The 18,809-nt window shown below is 39.8% G+C and overlaps 2 protein-coding genes across 3 annotated transcripts; one reads left to right on the forward strand and one right to left on the reverse strand.

The window, feature by feature from the left end:
* The first annotated feature begins 195 nt into the window (after positions 1 to 195).
* Positions 196 to 13,262, forward strand: ak3 (adenylate kinase 3). Of its 2 annotated transcripts, XM_034198171.1 has the most exons (6): positions 196 to 680; positions 2,443 to 2,562; positions 3,464 to 3,636; positions 5,197 to 5,315; positions 6,007 to 6,150; positions 12,996 to 13,262. In XM_034198171.1, the coding sequence occupies exons 1-5, from the start codon at positions 344 to 346 to the stop codon at positions 6,116 to 6,118; spliced, it is 861 nt and encodes a 286-aa protein (XP_034054062.1). In that variant the 5' UTR covers positions 196 to 343; the 3' UTR covers positions 6,119 to 6,150; positions 12,996 to 13,262. The 2 variants fall into 2 exon arrangements, with proteins under 2 accessions (XP_034054062.1, XP_034054061.1); XM_034198170.1 differs by lacking the exon at positions 12,996 to 13,262 and having other exon boundaries at positions 243 to 680; positions 6,007 to 7,460.
* cdc37l1 (cell division cycle 37-like 1) lies at positions 8,874 to 17,355 on the reverse strand. Its single transcript, XM_034198166.1, has 7 exons — positions 16,976 to 17,355; positions 14,548 to 14,841; positions 14,264 to 14,357; positions 13,756 to 13,871; positions 13,110 to 13,232; positions 12,279 to 12,452; positions 8,874 to 10,872 (listed from the first exon to the last, which is right to left on the reverse strand). Exons 1-7 carry the CDS (start codon positions 17,075 to 17,077, stop codon positions 10,756 to 10,758), a joined length of 1,020 nt encoding a protein of 339 aa, XP_034054057.1. The 5' UTR covers positions 17,078 to 17,355; the 3' UTR covers positions 8,874 to 10,755.
* Positions 17,356 to 18,809: the final 1,454 nt, after the last annotated feature.

Consider the following 18,809-nt stretch of genomic DNA (forward strand, 5'->3'; position numbering starts at 1 on the left):
GAATGTTACATCGTTAATGCCTGCAAACGGTTTTAAAAGTGCCTGCCTGCCATCTGTAGGTCTGTACGCTGGGGGGATCGAGGATCGGAAGGGATTACTCCCCGCAACCTGGCCAAAAAGCTTTATCCCCCTTTATAGATAATTAGATAACCGTGTAATACAGAACAAAATCATCTCCGGTGAACCGCAAGCTGTGACACGGACGAGGAAATGTGCCAACTATCCGAAGACAGGCGCTTATTTGGCTCGTTGTGCGTCGACTCGTCAAGGGAGAGGATCCTTGTCTGCCCCCGCCGCCACTGAACTGGGCTCCTCTTCTTCCTCATCTTCTTCCTCCTCCTGCATGTGTGTTTCTGAGGGGACATACAAGTCAAGGTCCAGTGAGAGACTGGGTGCAAAAGACGCGCCCACTCCCTGTTGCGCACGATTTTACGAAAGTAGGTTATACCTGCTGTGCATCCAGAGAGTGTTTTTCTTCTCATGGGAAGGATACGGCAACACTGTTGCTAAAAACTCAGTATATCGTGCAGAGATGGTTCTCCAAAGGATTTTTCGTGCTGTTATTATGGGACCTCCGGGGTCGGGGAAAGGAACCGTGTCTGCACGCATTACCAAAACTTTTGGGCTAAGCCACATTTCCAGTGGGGACATTTTGAGATCCAACATCAGCAACAAAAGCGGTAAGATAGCGATGACCTAACTCAAACATACACCAAGGCAGTATATGTGTCCTTTATTTATGTAAGAATGGTTTCTAGACACATAAGGTTTCTGGATTTTATAAACCACATTTGTTCGTATATTTACACTTTGATGTATGACTTGTCTGTCTTACTATGCTGCATGAAGCACTTTGTGGATTTAAAAAAGTTCTCTATAAATCATTTAAAATATATAAATTAAAACAAGAAGTCATGAGACTGCATCTTTAGATTATTTGTGGTGTAATGATACTTGTTACACAAAAAGACACACAATTATATCTGTTTTTATAACCGTTTTTTATTGAGAATTCACTCTTTGAAACCACCTACACAATGTATTTCATGCCCAAAACGTATATTTAAACACAAACTAGACCATGACATGAAGCAAGACATTCCCTAACTTTGGGTTGTTTCTGGTCTGCTGTGATAAAGGAGCCACTCCTACACCAGTAAGATGTCCTATCTGTTTGTGGGCTTGAATATATACTGTGGATTCAGATAAAGAGGGTGTAAAGATAAGGATGCACCTTTGTCCCTTTAGACGAGCAGTACAGACAAAGAGCTTTGTTATACGGCATATGAACCTTCAGCAATGTAAGGGCAAACATTAACATACATCTATGCATGTTGTTTCACGGTAAAGCAGGCATTTTAAAGCTCCTCAGTTGAACTAAATCCCTTTGTTGTTGGCATCTTTGCAGCTTCACTGCAGCAGCTGGCATTCAAACAGTTCTTCTCATTGACTTTCCCAGCTCAAATCTCTCCCAAACAGTCCTTGGATCTTAACTAGTGACCTTCAACTTCCTAAACACTCACTTTTGTCAGACTGAACATGTGAAATGGCTGATTTTGGTGTGAGAATTGCAAACAATATGGTTTACAGAGACCAATGCATTTACCTCACAAAATCCTTCTTTTGGTTGTCACTTATACTTGACTATGTTCCTTGCTAAACTGCTTATCATGCATGTATCATTTGCTATGGTAACACCATGTTTTGGGTTCAGCTTGCATGCCCAAAACATATAGTGTGCCATTTTAAATTCATCGTTCAGTACCTAAATAATGTATATCTGTTTAATATTTTAGATATTGCTGTATGTATTTGAAAGTCTATTTTTTACCATTTAGCTTTATGGCTAACACTATGGTTACACCAGAGCAGTATGTGAGCACATTCAGCTAATTTCTTCAAGACTTGTCAGGAAGTTCCTTTTTATTCAGCTGGACTCATATCAATTAAAGTGGAAGTGAAAGGGAAAAAAAGAAACGGTCATGCCCTGACCGCCTAAACCCAGATTCTCCTGTCAAATGTTCCATTAAGTAACTTTACCCAGACATGTTTTTGCTTGTTCAGCTTGATTGTATGTACAGTTTGCAACACACACTATAACAACTATGAATGAACTGCACTGATACATCACATGGATATAAGATAGGTGTTTTGTGCATGAATTTCTTTGTAATTCAGGAAGACCTCATGTTTTCACAAATGTTGGTACTTTTTTAACAACTCAAGAGACCATTATAATCAAGGGTTGAAGCAGCTAAGTCACAATATTGTTATTTTGCTGGAGTAATTTAATAGCAATAGATGCTTTAGACAAATAGGTACAGATCATTTTTCATGGTTTGAGCAGCATTTGAAAAGTCAAGATAAAAAAATGCTGTTGTGAAAAAGACTGAGTTATGTAATCAACAGCATCCTCTCTCTGTTGTTCTGTTTGTATGTCAGAGCTGGGTCTGTTGATGAAGTGCTGTATTGATCAAGGTCAGCTGGTACCTGATGACGTCATGTCCCGTCTCATCCTGCGTGACCTGAGAGCAATGGACCACAGCAGCTGGCTGCTCGATGGTACGAGCATTATTTCTGCTGGGAATCGATTTCTAGTAATATCATATTGTCAGCATTGTTTGTTATAGAATTGTGAGATAATGAAAGCATAGTTAAATTCCTATCATAGATTTTCTTTAACTTTTTTGTCCTTTACTGTTAAAATCAAATGTTGGTATAATTTATCGGTACCACTTTACAATAAGACTACCCTTATCAAGGATTCATAAAGGGTCTATAATTAGGTTATTAATTAGGTTGTAAACACTTTATTAATCATTAAGAACCATTTAGTTTTCATACATCAACACAGGCTCACTATTTGGCAAGATGACTAAGCCTTATATTGGCTACTTAGCGAGAATTAACTCAGTGAGCAACAGATACAACGATGCTGGCTGATGAAGAAGATGAAGTAGGCTAGGTAGCAAATATACGGCTTAGTCATCTTGCCAAATAGTGAGCCCACATTTATCTGTACTGCTAAGCCTTATATTGGCTACCTAGCTTCCTTTGTCTTCTTCATCAGCCAGCATCCTTGGTATCTGTTGTTCACTGAGTTGATCCTCCCCCCATCCATCTTGATGTTTCTTGGCATCTCTTTATGACCATTTATTTACGAGTTACTAACATGTATAACTGCCAAAAGGGAGCCTTGTAAAGTGTAAAACCCATTCCCATTTATTAATGAGTTACTACCATTTATAACAAGGGCTCACTATTTGGCAAGCAACCAATCACAGTTGCCCTGTTTATCTCATGTCTTATAAAAGCTTATTAATGATTTATAAAGTGTTCACAACCTAATTCATGAATTACAAACTATTTGTAAACCCTTTATAAGGGTAGTCTTATTGTAAAGTGGTATCAATTTATCTTACCCTTACTTCACTCAACTTTTGTCTGTCTGCTTCTTGACCAGGTTTCCCTCGTACAGTACCCCAGGCCGAAGCTCTGGATGACGCACACAGTGTGGATACAGTCATCAACCTCAATGTACCTTTCCAGACCATCAAACAGAGGCTCACTTCACGCTGGACTCACCTTCCCACCGGCAGAGTCTACAACGTGGATTTCAACCCGCCTAAAGTCCCTGTAAATACATCCTCTCTCACCTCTCACATATCCCGTTTTCAGATCTTGTCAGTATGTTTCCATCTATGCACGGATCAAATGAACAAAGTTGTGTTTGGGCACCCGTTTATGTGTGACTGTTGGCGCCGGTCACGTGTTCTCTCTGTGACTCTGATTTTTAGCACGTTCCTGCTCAATTTCCTGCAGTCTGGAGGAGAAAGACAGCTACAGTTAATCATTGGCTTTGGTTTTTCTTCAAAGCCCTGTTTTGAGATAAAACACTATATTAGAAACAAGGTGACACTTAACCTATAAAGTCAATGCCAATTTGTTTGTCTTTCTTTAGTTCTTTAAGCCCCTGCCTTAAACAGCTTAAACTGTTTGAGGCATAATTTAGGTGTTGCAAACGTGAATCATTAATTTCATGCAGATTTTTTGGGTCAGTACATTCCCTGCTGTTCCCTCACAACCCAGAAGTGCTCTTTAGAGACTGTGCAAGCTCTCTGGGTAAACTAAAGGCACTGTCATATTCCTGGAACTGTCTTTGCAAAACAACATACTGAAACACTCAAGGGGGTATGTCTCAGACCAAAACTTTGACCGTTTCTTTTGTGCGTTTCTTTTGCACTGCCTTGAGATAATGTCAAAAACAATTCAACACATAGACCTTGACTTTTCATTCTAGTCTTTCTTAAAAAAGCCGTTCAATACACCTGCTACTGTGCAGATACGTTTTTGTTCTGCTGGTTAGCTATTGGAGTCGCACAATCTGTAAGTTAACATAAATGCTAACTCATTTCCGGCTTTAAGGACTCATTCATGCAACAAGTTATACCTCAAAACCTAATGACATTACAATCAGTCTCAACTGTACTTTGTGTTTAGTGAGGAAATGTGAGCGTGCTAATCTAAGCTAGCAGATACAAATGGCAAACGTTAACTACTGAAAATCAGTTTTCTAGCCTGTTAATGTCAGAAATTCTACTTTATTTCATGGTAAGTGGAATTGTTCATGCTAAGGGAGATTTAAACCCCTTTCACAACCTTTATCACGTCATAAATAATACAATTAATGACGATCCATTTATCTGCTCCAGTACCAGGGTCCTGGTATTGTGCATGCAAGCTAACTATCATGAGTCATTGGGACACTTGAATAGAGCAGAGCCATATCGTTCATCTTATTAGCAGCACCTGTGCTTTTCCCGCTGAAACAGACCTGTGGTTCCGGACAAAATGTGTGTATAAAGGATAAAATGCTGGCATACATCCCCCAACTGTTTATGCTATTCTGGCTAATGTTTAAACTCTACATGCTAACAGTGGCAACACATAGCTTAGACACCAAATGCCTTTTAACGTTATTCAGCTTTTCCTATTTTCAGCCTGGTCTCTTTTCTTGGTCAGCTGGTTTAAAAGCCAACATCTGTGTTTCTTAAGAAGTGTTTACATTCTAGTCCCTTTGCTGTGTCTGTATCCTGCAGTAAATGGACACTACAATATTCTACCTGTCTCACCGGTTTCTCACCACATTTTCTCACCATTTAAGTCAGCAACAACCTGTGTTTGTGTTTTGTTCAGGGTTTGGATGATGAGACAGGAGAGCCTCTGGTCCAGAGGGACGATGACACACCTGATACGGTCACACTGAGACTGAAGGCCTATGAAAACCAGACAGAGCCCGTCTTAGAGTACTACAGGTAGTGCACATAAATCACTGCCACCCTGTTTCATATGTCTCAAATACATTCAGACTTTGCATATACTAACAACTTACCCTGCAGCCTTACACAAATAACCTAAAGAAGTAACACAGGCACATGTTTGACTGCATTACAGCGTTAACCTCACACCAAGTGTTAGCCCCATTAATATAAGATAAATCTACACCCATAGACCATAGACTCCATATATAAAGGGCTACACCCAAATGTTGATGAACTTTGACTGTGGGCCTCTTTCTGCATATTCCTCACTGCTGGAGACATGCCTAACAATCGCTTAAGAACCACATTCCAAGGGGACAGGCTTAGTGTCTAACTAAGTGCTTTTGTTATTGAAATTCACAAATATTTCCCCAAAGAATTAGGAAAACTCAGGCAAAAGTACAAACACTAGAGAAATGAGGCTGTGGACCCAGTTTGTATGCGCATCATGATTTCAATTTCTGGACTAATTAGGCAGGAAAACCTGTTTCTCTGTTCCCTCAAACCTCACATAGTTCTTAGCTTGTGTCCCACTTATTTTTACCACAATGTTCCAGAGTCTGTTCATCCTTTCCTCAAGAAAGAACAGAAAAGATGGCTGGGGATACAAGAGGATAGATTTACTTAAAAGGAGGAAAATATAACATTAAGGCTGTATTTTCTGTGTTTTTTCCAACCCCCCCAGGAGTAACGGTGTGCTAGAGACCTTCACTGGGACAGAAACCAACATGATTTGGCCGCACGTCGAGGCTTTCCTCCACAAAAAACTCTTCTCCGTCAAACAGAAAGTCGCATAGAAGAAAGCCTGATCAGGAAAGCACAAGAAGGGGTAAAGTTTACCAGCAGAAACCACTCTGTACTCACATCGTCCAATCAGGTGCCTCTTTCTGTAAAACAAGAGCTATCTGTGCAATAATATATTCTGAATGTTCAAAGTGAAGAGCTCATAGAGTATGTCAGGAAGTGTTAGTAAGACAACAGATGTACTTGGAAAAGCCTCCACTTTTTCAACAATGCTGTTGACTTAAAATAACTCCTAACATGTGTACATAAAGTACTTCAAAAATTGTATTGTCTCTTTCTATAGAAATGTGCCTTTATAAAGCCAAGAGACTTTAATGAAACAGATATTAGAAAATCATTGTTCCTAAATAAGAAGTTTTAGTGTTTCTAAATGCAATCATTAATTTCATCTTAGTTGATGAAAAGAATGGGCACACACAAGATCTTTTTAGAGACATTTCATTTTTTTGAATCCTTTGAAAGCAATATTTTTTGCCCTGGCATAACTACCTTGGGGATGTGTTTTATGCAGTGAGAAAATACTAAAGGGAACTGTGCCGTGTTTAACAAATTACTGTCAATTCACTTTAGCATTTAAGTGCCTCTTTCCGCTTGTAATAATGTATAAACTAGGGCTGCTCAATTAATCGTATTTTAATCGCGATTACGATTATGGTTTGAAACGATTACGAAAACAACGTAATCAAAATAAAACGATTTATTTATTTATTATTATTACTTTTTTTTTGTATTGGTTTTTCAGTTGAATTATACTTAAAGTTCAGGGTAATCAACTGTTAAAAACATACAGTTCACATTTTTTTTTCTCCAATAAATTAATGTTTTCAAAGTAAATGGATAATCGTTTTTCATAATCGTGACATCAATTATTGACCCAAATAATCGAGATTATGATTTTTGCCATAATCGAGCAGCCCTAGTATAAACCAAACTTATTATTTGGAATATTTAATTATTTAAATTAAAAACAATCATGTGGCAGCTTCTTTTGACCACCTTTAGTCTTAAATACACCCCATTGATTCCATGTTAACCAGACATTCCTCATGACAACCAATTATATAAATGTATACTGATATTTGCCATTAAATGTGTCTTGACAACTTAATTGAAATAACATCAGTTCTGTGTTACGAATGTCATGTTAAAAGCCACAGAAATGCTAATGTGCCCTGCAAATGTACTGTAGCCTCATTCATGCAGTGAATCTGTCCTGAATTGTACTGTGTATTTCTTTAACACTTGAATACAATGCTAAAAAGCACATCCTCTCGTAGACAAATGTGTTATGAGTTGCACTAAGAATCACAATAAACCAGACGCTGGTTTACTGAATGTAGTGTGTTATTGTATAAACCAGTACGGAATAAGTCATTGATGTAATTAGAATGATCTGACAGTTAAAGTAGCCTTCTACACCTTCAGCTGTTTTCCAACACTGTCTGACTCATGTATGAAATTTGACACACAAGAGGTTTTTTTATTTTTATTGGTGCCTACATTACCCAGAATGCAACTGAAGACATACTTTCACATGGCTCTGGGTGCCTTATGCTAGTATAGGCTCCAAGCACAGATGAAGTGCTAGCTACAGAAGTCCACAATTTATCAAATGTTCACTACTTGGTTCTCTCAACCAACATCTAATAAATGTATCAGATTTAACAAAGAACTGTAGCAGTCAACAACAAAATACAAACATTTAGCACTTAGTTTTATATTTGAGTTAACAGCAGCAAGAGAAACCAATTCTTCCAGTAACCTTGAGAAGTGTATAACTAGATGTCTACAGATTATATCTTAGTGACAGACATTCTTATACTGTCAGTCTCACAAATTCTGTGATAATCTTTAAATCATTTAGGATGTTGAAACACCGTAGATAGTGGCCGCAGGCTCAGAACAACAGCTTAAGCCATACAATTATATTGCATAGTTGATAAGTCACTGTGACTAAAAAAAGGAAGAAACCAAAACACATTTAGGATCACAACAACACATAGTTTTAGTTCCACTGCTTACAATACCTCTGTTTATGTTTACAGTATTTGATACTTCTTATATGTGCACTGTGCAGATCTGTGAAACAATGAAGAATGACATGACAGACGCACTGCAGAAGCAACATTGCATCACACAGAAGCTTTAAGTCATAATCACGTGAATTGTACTTTAATGTATCCTACGGTACCTTTAACTCAACAGTCTGCAGCTAAAATGTCACTGATTGTGTCGGTCAGCATATTTTCACACTAGTTTTGACTGTCTTAAATAATGATTATGAAGGGGACAGTTTATTGGAAGCCTGATACATCTGGCAAAAGCTCTCTTAAAGTCTTCCAAAAGGTCAAACAAATCAAGCCCACCTGAAACCTGCTTGTAAGATGAAAATGAAAAATATATATAGGATGACTGGGAACACAACAAAAAAAACCAAACGGTATGAGGAAGAATATTATTCACACTCCACCTCTTTTTTTTTTAACGGCAGCCAGATATAAAGTGCAGGACACATTCAGACGTAGACTTCCTTTCACACACACACACACACACACACACACACACACACACACACACACACACACACACACACACACACACACACACACACACACACACACACACACACACACACACACACACACACACACACACACACACACACACACACACACACACACACACACACACACACACACACACACACACACACACACACACACACACACACACACACACACACACACACACACACACACACACACACACACACACACACACACACACACACACACACACACACACACACACACACACACACACACACACACACACACACACACACACACACACACACTGAGTCCAGTCTGCAGAGCATTGGTATAAAAGGAGACTGACAGATGTTCCAGATGTTGAGGGAAGCTGGTAGAGAAAATGTAAGCTAAAACATTGCCTGTGTCAAATTTGAGGCTATGATTTTGAAATCGTCAAATTAATTAATTAATTAATTAACTAAACAAACGTAGTGATAGAAGATATTTTTTGCTGTTAACACTAGAGACCAAGATTGCCTCAAACTGACTTTCGCCTCTTTGCATCAAAACCGGTGTGCTTTGTTGAGTAATAAATGCTGAGTTGGAAAATGCTCCTCATGCACTATTGTCTATAGCTCATTATTCATCGCTGCATTATGTTAAGCTGCTTAAATAAATAAGCAACTGACTATTGTTGTAAAGAGTGGATTATGATGTCACAGAAGAGGACAATAAGAGCAAAGTCAGCCACGTAAACAATTATCATCAACATCTGTTGCTGTATGTGGACTTGAGATTCAATGGACTTTGTAGCCATTACGTGTATCGAGTAAATTGCATGTGAATGGAAGATGTAGTCAAGGAGGTCTGATTACCAAGACACCTTAAGCCTCACGCAAAAACAAAAATAACTACTTATTTTTTCAGAAGAACTTAAACATTAAAACCACCTCTAGTGTAATCTTTAGAGAAGTTGTAATTCCTGACTGTCACGTGCCAGCCACTCAGCAAAGCAGTCAAAGATCACCATCATTGAACTCTTGATTCACTTAAGTCCAAAAAGGCAGCTGTCGACAAAATAATGATTGACAAAAGCAAAGTAAATGTTGCACCAACAATCTTAATGCCTCCCAACTCTGCAGCTAACTGCCTATCCTTCAAAAACAGATTGCATTATTTATCCTCTCCTGGTAATGAGCCTTTGTGCTGCTTAATACATGCAAGTCAGTTGTGAGTCCAAACACTGGAAGATGAATCTGACCTGTTGAACAAACCATTTACTCCTATACCGTCATTTCCTTATAGCCAAACAAGTTGCTGGAGAAAACACAAACCCAGGTTAGCCCAACTGGAGCGCTTGTGCTCTCTGTATTTGTTACCGATTCAAACATCACGCCATTCAAACACAAGCATGTTTCACCGAATATAAAAAGTTACGCCGACTGACATTAGATTGAGAAAACGTGTACATTTGCCCGGAAGGATATTTGTTTTCCATTCCAGGCGAAACACCACAGGTGAACTTTCTCATGATCCAGACTGTTTGACAACTGACTTGTGTGTTTTACAGTAGCTACAGTATGGTGCTACATGATCAGATGTTTCTATTCAATGAAAATCTTCAGAAAAAGCCAGCATCTGTCAGTCATGCTGTCCACCATTCATTTAAGCAGCGTTTACAATAATCCTTTCAAGTCCACTAACCTGAGTCCTACTTCAGGCATTGGATTTGGTTCCTAACTGCCCAAATAAGTCGTTTAGTATTCTTTGTATTGCCTGGTTTAAATGATCAATTGTTGTTTTTTCCTACCATGTAAGGTTTCCCTTTTTCTCCAGGAGAAATAAAAAATGCAACCAGCTTAAAGGATATCAGAAATCCATCTGCACCACCAGGATTATGTTGCAACGCGGGCTTTTAGCCGTCATGAGACACTGCAGGAACTCCACAGTATGGACAACACAGAGGAATGTTTCTTATCGGCAAAACATTGTTTCCTGCGGTGTGAAAGACCGATCAAGTCTCCTTTTATTCCTGCTCTGCTGGGTATAGAGGACTTTAAAACTCCTAAATGGGGAGATGGAGGAGAAGCAGGAGCCTAGGAGGTCTCCATCATACGCATATCGTCCGTTTCTGCAGCGTCGTCCTTTGTCCACCTCCCTGTGCTTGTCCACAGTCCGTCCTCTATGTAACGCTTCTTGGGATACTCGGACACCTAGAGGAGGGGGAGAGAGTCCATTTCATATCAAAAAACATTCACAGGTTACTTTATCAATACAGGGAGCTCAGGAGAAGGCAGGTTATACATAAGTAAAGCTCCACAGTGTAACTTTATCCTTCACTGCGTCTTTACAGGATTGTCATGCACAAAATCAGTCTGAATGTGGCTGGAGAAAGACGGATGGAGAGATCCCTGTTGCCTAGTTAGAGGATTATAATGGTTATGTAACCGCACTCTGCCTCTTTAGCATTTCATGCCCTAATCTGAGTTTAAGCTTAGATGATCATGAATTCACAAATGTTCAGTAGAGATTTCAACCATGAACTAAAACGCACAAACATGAGCTTCACTTTCAACAGGCTCGATCACATTCCTGAGTAGCCATCATCCCTGTGTGGGAGAAGGGGGGGGGAGGAAGTGTTTTCTTTTTTTCCCAGAGAAGAAGTTTTGGCAGCCTATCAAGCTGTGAGGCCCACAGAGGGGAGGAGGCCTCTTTCTCTCTCGCCAACTAAAGGCTTACAAACTATAAAGATACAGGTTAAGTAGCCAGCATGTGGAATATGCTATTTGGGAATTATTTATTCTGAATACCTCAGATCTCTGTCCAGAGGGATTATGTGCTCACATTGGAGCTAATACACCACTGACGTAGGACAATAATAACGTCTGAGTGGGGATTTACTGTGATAGCTACGCTGCTGATACAATGATTAGATGGAACACTGATGGTGAGGCTACTATCTATTGAAACATGAATTCATTTGTATAACCAAGTAATACATATAATATAATCATTTCTTTCTTTATCACAGATGTTAATCACCCCGAGGCTCTCTCCATCGCCATTTTTATACTGCGTCTGTTTATTTCAACAGCCTTGCAAAGCAAACCCCTGGAAAAAACCGGCTTATTTAGCCCATACGTTAGAATGGAAGTTTTGCCTTGATTTTCTTTCTTGTAACAAGTTACAATAATTGCTTAAGGGTGACACACTGATGCAATACAAGAGAAATATATTGACTATTCCCTTTCGCACTACTGCTCCGTTATCAAAGTTTCTGTGTGGGAGATGTTAGGATTTTAAAGAGACACATAATGAACTCCATCTTTGGGCAGCTGCTAGAGTGCTTACTTGTGTTTTACTCCAGGTTTTCTGACTTCCCATGCATCTTCCCTGGTGCACTTTTACAATTTACTGTATGTGAAAATTGTTATTTGCATATTTTGTGGGAATTATACCACTGAAAAATAGAATACGAGAGCTGATGCTCTAAAATCCAGCATCCAACTAAAGCCTTATGAGTTCTCCATTTATCAGAGCACTAACATTCAGTAACTCAGTGGCGCCATCTGCCAGCTGAGTAGAGGAACTGCAGCCTGTGAAGAGGAGAATAACTTACTATAGGAAACGAGTCCAGGGCTTCTTTGGGTTTAACTCTGCAGTTTGTGTCACTTTGTTGTGGTTCTACATTATGGAGTGCGTCACATCTGGACCTGAGTGCGGATTCTCTCACTCTCTGTTTGAAGGCCTCGAGCTCTGAATGGAAGACTTCTAAGTAGACGTCTTGTCCTTCCTACGGAACAACCAAGCGACAATATTAGAAAACATGCATAGCTTTAATCAAACTTTCACACACAGTATTCAAACTTTTTAACCACAAGCAGTGTCACGGAGTGTTTCGCACCCTTCTCATTTTAAATCACCATGCCCTTGCTTTTTAACTGTAATATATAATTCCTGCACCCCTATGGAGACAGTACAATCATGGCTGGAGCTAAGGAGAACTTAAACGTGTATTGTGCATTATAACGAAATAAAAAAATTGGGAAAAAGGCAAACGAAATGTCCTGAAAGGTTACCCATATTGGAGTCCAAATGGGGGCTTTACATATTAAACCATTTACATTTATACAAACTCCTCTTCTCCTCTCTGCGCTTTGTAAACAGTCGGCAGTTCAGTTGAAGTTTCACTAAGTTTTTGTCACGCGACTGTTGTTCTCAGCCGGGTCAATCATGGTTGGTTGGCTCGACGAGCACAAAATGTAATGTTTTTCACAGGATGTGGCGAGTGCAAATGCAGTTTTAAAATATATATTTTTTAAAGCTACATGTAAAATAACTAGCTATGATGAAGGGGGCAATTTTGGCAGTAGCCTACATGCCTTTTTAACCCAGGAGACGACAGTTTTGGGGATCGAGGGGATTCATCTCAGGTCATGTTTGGTCTTACTTTGGCTTTGTGGAAGAAGTGTCTGAAGCAGCCTCTTGGATCCTGCTGAGAGGTCGAGGCCATCTCCAGGATGAAGCGCATGACGACAGCTTGGTGCGCCACCTGCTCCATCAGGGCTTCTTTCTGCAGGACAAACACCGTTTTGATGTCATGTTCAAAACATATGTATTAAGTCATTTCTGGGATTTATTGTACTACTACTACTATTCTTTTGTCGCTGCTTTTAATTGAACTATTCATATCTTAGACTGCACTGTAACTTTTATCCATGTACTTTTTTCTTTTAATGTTTAATTTATTAGCTTTTCTTTTTAATGACTGATTTTAAATGCCATTTTCTTAATCTCTTTCATTTTTTGTAAAGCACTTTGAATTGCCTTGTGTTGAAAAGTGCTATATAAATAAACTTGCCTTGCCTTACTTTGACAAGTGAAACACTTTGATTACACTAATGAAAATGGCCAGATGCATTCTAATCTAAAATGACTCCACAACTGTGTTTTCAAGATGTCAGTGAACATGCTCAGGCAGTGGTTCTATGTTTAAAACGTGTTTCTGGAGTATTCCACTGTATCAGACTTTGACTACACATATTACAGGTTTTGTTTTTATAAATAACAACAACCGGGTGTTTTCAGTACATTACCCCTTCTTGCTGTAGTCTCATGCACCACAGAATTAAGTAGTTTGCCGTCTCCTCACAGATGATCTGAGGCATCTCTGCAAGGAATCGTTGACTGTCATCCCATCTGTGTAACATACCTGACACAAAGATAAAAAGCATAACGGTTCATGTTGGCTGGAAACGAAAAAGGTTTACTGTTAAACACAAATCAGGTGCATGCAAATCTTTAAAAAGGCCATAGTAGATATGGGATGATTACATCAAAACAAAAAGCTGACCCAACTTTTAAGTCCTCACCTAGTTGCCTGTGGTTGTCAAAGAACATGCAACCCATTCTGTCATGAGCAAACGTAATGCAAATTCTACATGTAAAATGTGCACTCCAAAATCTATCAACCTCATCTTGTACTTAGTTGAGTTTAGTCATAACAGACGTTGCCTTCAACACATCTTATTCAACTAAAAGTCCCAACAAGTATGAGGGCAAGACAAGTCATGAAAGAAACTTTATATTTGAAGTCTCATTTACCAAAATGCCGGAGCTCTTGGTCAAACTTTTGAAGAAACGTCTTGCACTTTTCCTGATCCATATCTTCAGGGAGATGTTGAACATTGATAATACTCTGGAAGACAGAAAAGACAATGACTAACTGTTGATATTGTAAAGAAAATGGTTACAGACAGTAAGTATACAGTTGAATAAGAACATGCAACACAATATAATTGCTCTCTTTAAATACTCCATGTCATCTCTATGCGTCATGAGAGCTCACTTAAATTGTGGAACAAACGCACACAAAACGGATAGTCTACCTTATCAAAAACGTCCCAACTACTGGCAGCTCCGAGCACAGGACTGCGGCTGGGCTCCTGACCTCCCAGCATGCTCTCCTTGCGGCGCCACTCCTCCTCAGTGTGCGTGAGTTCGGTGGGGCAGGCCATTGTCCGAGCACGCTCCTGCTCCAGCGACTCTGAGCTGTGGACGCCCAGGGAGCAGAGCTGATCCTGGGCCTCAGCCAGTCTCCAGCTGGACACAATGGAGGCTTTCACACAGCGGCCCTGACACAGCGACGCCATGGCACAATCGCAGCGGTGCGACAACGGTGACTGATGGGAGGAGAACAGATGAAACTGATATTAGGACTAAGAGAAAGGCAATATACTGTCAGAGAGTTGAGTCAAATTGACAGTTAATCCTCATCACATACACATTTATTAAACCACTAAACCAAGTCTATTTAAATAGCATATCTAATACGACAGGCATGGACTTACAGTTGCAAGAAAAAGTATGTGAACCCTTTGGATTCTCCACACATAGCGTTGTGTGTTCCTTCCAAACAACTCAACTTTGGTTTCATCTGTCCACAGAATATTTTGCCAGTAGTGCTGTGGAACATCCGGGTGCCCTTTTGCAAACTTCAAACGTGCAGCAATGTTTTTTCTGGACAGCAGTGGCTTCCTCCGTGGTGTCCTCCCATGAACTCCATTCTTGTTCAGTGTTTTACGTATCGTAGATTCGTCAACAGAGATGTTAGCATGTGCCAGAGATTTCTTTAAGTCTCTAGCTGACACTCTAGGATTCTTCTTCACCTCATTGAGCATTCTGCGCTGTGCTCTTGCAGTCATCTTTACAGGACGGCCACTCCTAGGGAGAGTAGCAACAGTGCTGAACTTTCTCCATTTATAGACAACTTGTCTTACCGTGGACTGATGAACATCAAGGCTTTTAGAGATACTTTTGTAACCCTTTCCAGCTTTATGCAAGTCAACTATTCTTAATCGTAGGTCTTCTGAGAGCTCTTTTGTGCGAGGCATGGTTCACATCTGGCAATGCTTCTTAAGAATAGCTCATTCAAAACTGGTGTGTATTTGTTATAGGGCAGGGCAGCTTTAACCAACACCTCCAATCTCGTCTCATTGATTGGACTCCAGGTTGGCTGACTCCTGACTCCAATTAGCTCTTGAAGAAGTCTTTAGCCTAGGGGATTCACATACTTTTTCCACCCTGCACTGTGAATGTTTACATGGTGTGTTCAATAAAAACATATAATTGTTTGTGTGGTATTAGTTTAAGCAGACTGTTTGTCTATTGTTGTGACTTAGATGAAGATCAGAACACATTTTATGACCAACTTATGCAGAAATCCAGGTAATTCCAAAGGGTTCACATACTTTTTCTTGCAACTGTAATGTGCTTCAAAGTAAGGGCTGTATGATATGAGGATACTATGTGATGACATTGTTGAATATCCAAAAATGATATTGCTTGCAATAAATAAACACATAGAATTGTGACCTCAGTGCGTTCCTTTATTCTGCTACAACATAATGCATTCAAATGCACACACAAAATACATTCAAATGTTTGACAAGAATAGAGGAAAAGGTGAAATGAAGTAAATGAATACACACTTTTACTTGTATAGGTTCTGCTTATTTAATAATCCTGTGGTAAAACAACATCCTCATGATACTCTTCCTCCCCAAGTTTTCTAAATAGTCCAATTATACTTTTTCCATAGTTAGGCTCTTCGCTCACACTCAATCCCAAAAGAAAGACCTTTCAACGACAACCATGCTGTGTTTGGTACAGGGTGGGGCGACAGGGCTAAAAATAACATACTTTCCATTTTGATCATGGCTCCCAAAACATCTAAATCCTATTCTAGACAACAATAGACAGCAGAACACACAGCTGTCAATGTCTGATAATGTCGAGGACCTGTGGGATTACATTGAGAAGGAGAGCTGCTGCTTCATGTGATGATGTGGCCTCTTAATCTCCCCATCTCACATACATGATCTCTCGCTGGAGCTGATAGTATGTTTGTATGTCCTGACAGGATCGGGACAGCCTGAGATCTGCTTTCTATTTCGATGTGTAAGAATGTATAGCTAGCTTAATATATAGCTAGAGCAACTGGGTGGACATGAGGTCAGCATTCACTCTGGCATGCAGCCTGGACCCTGGTGACAGTTATTGTCTGCACGCTATATGCTAGCTAGCTGCTAATACAATGACAGATAAGGTAGACACTGAGGCACTGAATACACTGAAAACATGCTCAAGCACATGTGTTGTTGTCAAGCAATACAAGTTGGCATGAACCAACTTTACTGATCCCTAAACAGGTTTAGCTAGTTAGCATGCTTTTAATACCGTTAGGTTACCTCAGCGATGCCAAATAAGGTAGTTATTTCGTCAACAACGACCCGACCTCTAGCGTGAGGTTATTACCTGCTGGTGAGGATGAACACCGCTGAAGCCGTTGGCTGCTGGAGCTGGGTCACTGCTCGACTCTTCATCATGAAGTAAAGCGCTGTTACCAAGCCACTCCATTGCTGCTACGCAACTAGCAGGCTACCTTTGCTCCGCTAGCTGATGCTAGCTGTTTTGAAGAAGCTCCAACAGTGTGGCTCTCTGCTGTTTTGCCAGAGTTGTATTTGATCTAAATGTCCCTCTGGTGAGTCAGCTGAGCTGACAGCGTAATATGAAGCACCGCGGCAGGCAGTTTGGTTCCGCCGTGTGTAGGAACCGTTACAGTGTTAGCTAGAAAAACAACAAGCACTAGCTGTCCCAACTCACCCCGGCGGCTGCGTTTTTCTAGAAGTGACGCGCAGACTCAGAACACGTGGTAAACAACTTTGACCACGTGACTCTGTCTGATCTCATAACTTTAGCTTTTTTTTTTTACTTGCAAAGCCAAGCAACATGACTAATTTGAGACGAAAATATAAACTATATTATCCTCTTAAATGCTGATGCATTCATATGTATATATCTATTCAAATTTGTTGCTAATAAAGGTGGAGCTAATCTCAAATACTTTATAAACTTCTAGGTAGCCTGAAGACACCATAATGATAAGTTTAATATATTTAAGTAATAATAATTTGGATCTGCAAAGTTGATTAGGCTACAGCTGTCAAATAAATGTAGTACAAATTACAATAATTACAAGTACACTATTTGCCTGAAAAGTAATGGGGAAGAAAGATAAAGTAACAAGGAATGAAAATACTCAAGTGAAGTACAAGAACTTCAAAATTGTACTCGAGTACAGTAGCCTACTTGGGAAATGTACGTTGCCACATTCCACTTTGTTTGTCATTGAGTGGCTTTAGTCAGGAGGGGGCGATATTGCTCTATTTACAGATGATCGACATGTATTTCACAAAATCTGAAATAGGCCTACACAAAAAAGACACCAAGAATTCACAATAGCTCCATCCTCATAGGTTTGTTTTTAGTTTGTATTTCTATAGAAAATGAGTCACTTAACATTGCAACTATTTCAAAGCAACTTGTATAACAAATAGGAAATAAGTCATGTGAAACATTTGTTCTGTATAATTCAAGTTAGCATTTCTGAGAATCAGATCTCCTTCTAAGGATGTTTTCAATGTTTTCCTGATTTAGTCCTGTATTGAGACCTCCTTATAGGAAATAGTAACAAACTAGTAGAACCTATTAAAGAAGCAAGACAAACAGGGTTCAAGTATTGAAATAACAAAATAACATGTATTTAAAGTAGACAAAGAGATTCAATGTTAAAAATAAGTTAATAATATTAATAATAATGCCCCCCCACACCTCTCTCTCGAAGGAGCCAGGCTTCCTGCTCTTATTTCCCAGAGTTCCCGGCTGCTGGCAGGAGAATGCTGGGAATATCCGGAAAGGAAGGGGAAGTGACATCACAGCGGTGACCTTCCGTACCAGGCCATATCACCTGGTGCAACCAAAAACACACACACACACACCCACGCACGCACGCACTCACATACACACACACACACACACCACACACACACACCACACACACACACACACACACACACACACACACACACACACACACACACACACACACACACACACACACACACACACACACACACACACACACACTGAGAAACACACACACACACTCACTGAGAGGCCGTATTGACACACTTCAGTATGCTTTTCAGGAGAGGAGAAAGAGCAAGTTCCCATGAAGAGAGAGAGGAAGCGATAACTTCGAGTATGCAGAACTTTGCATAGACAGGCTGAGTTAAACACATGTTTGGCA

The sequence above is a fragment of the Gymnodraco acuticeps genome, unplaced genomic scaffold (genome assembly GCF_902827175.1).
Source record: "Gymnodraco acuticeps unplaced genomic scaffold, fGymAcu1.1, whole genome shotgun sequence".
NCBI lineage: Eukaryota > Metazoa > Chordata > Actinopteri > Perciformes > Bathydraconidae > Gymnodraco > Gymnodraco acuticeps.

What these genes read in the sequence shown, in the direction of transcription:
- ak3 (XM_034198171.1), top strand. Translation starts at nt 344, where the DNA reads ATGTGTGTTTCTGAGGGGACATACAAGTCAAGGTCCAGTGAGAGACTG. An exon ending in CAACATCAGCAACAAAAGCG is followed by an intron (nt 681 to 2,442) that starts GTAAGATAGCGA and finishes TTTGTATGTCAG; the next exon opens with AGCTGGGTCTGTTGATGAAG. An exon ending in CCCGTCTTAGAGTACTACAG is followed by an intron (nt 5,316 to 6,006) that starts GTAGTGCACATA and finishes CAACCCCCCCAG; the next exon opens with GAGTAACGGTGTGCTAGAGA.
- cdc37l1 (XM_034198166.1), bottom strand. Translation starts at nt 17,077, where the DNA reads ATGGAGTGGCTTGGTAACAGCGCTTTACTTCATGATGAAGAGTCGAGC. An exon ending in ACTTCTTCCACAAAGCCAAA is followed by an intron (nt 12,453 to 13,109) that starts GTAAGACCAAAC and finishes GTTGTTCCGTAG; the next exon opens with GAAGGACAAGACGTCTACTT. An exon ending in CCCTGGACTCGTTTCCTATA is followed by an intron (nt 10,873 to 12,278) that starts GTAAGTTATTCT and finishes CCCCTCCTCTAG; the next exon opens with GTGTCCGAGTATCCCAAGAA.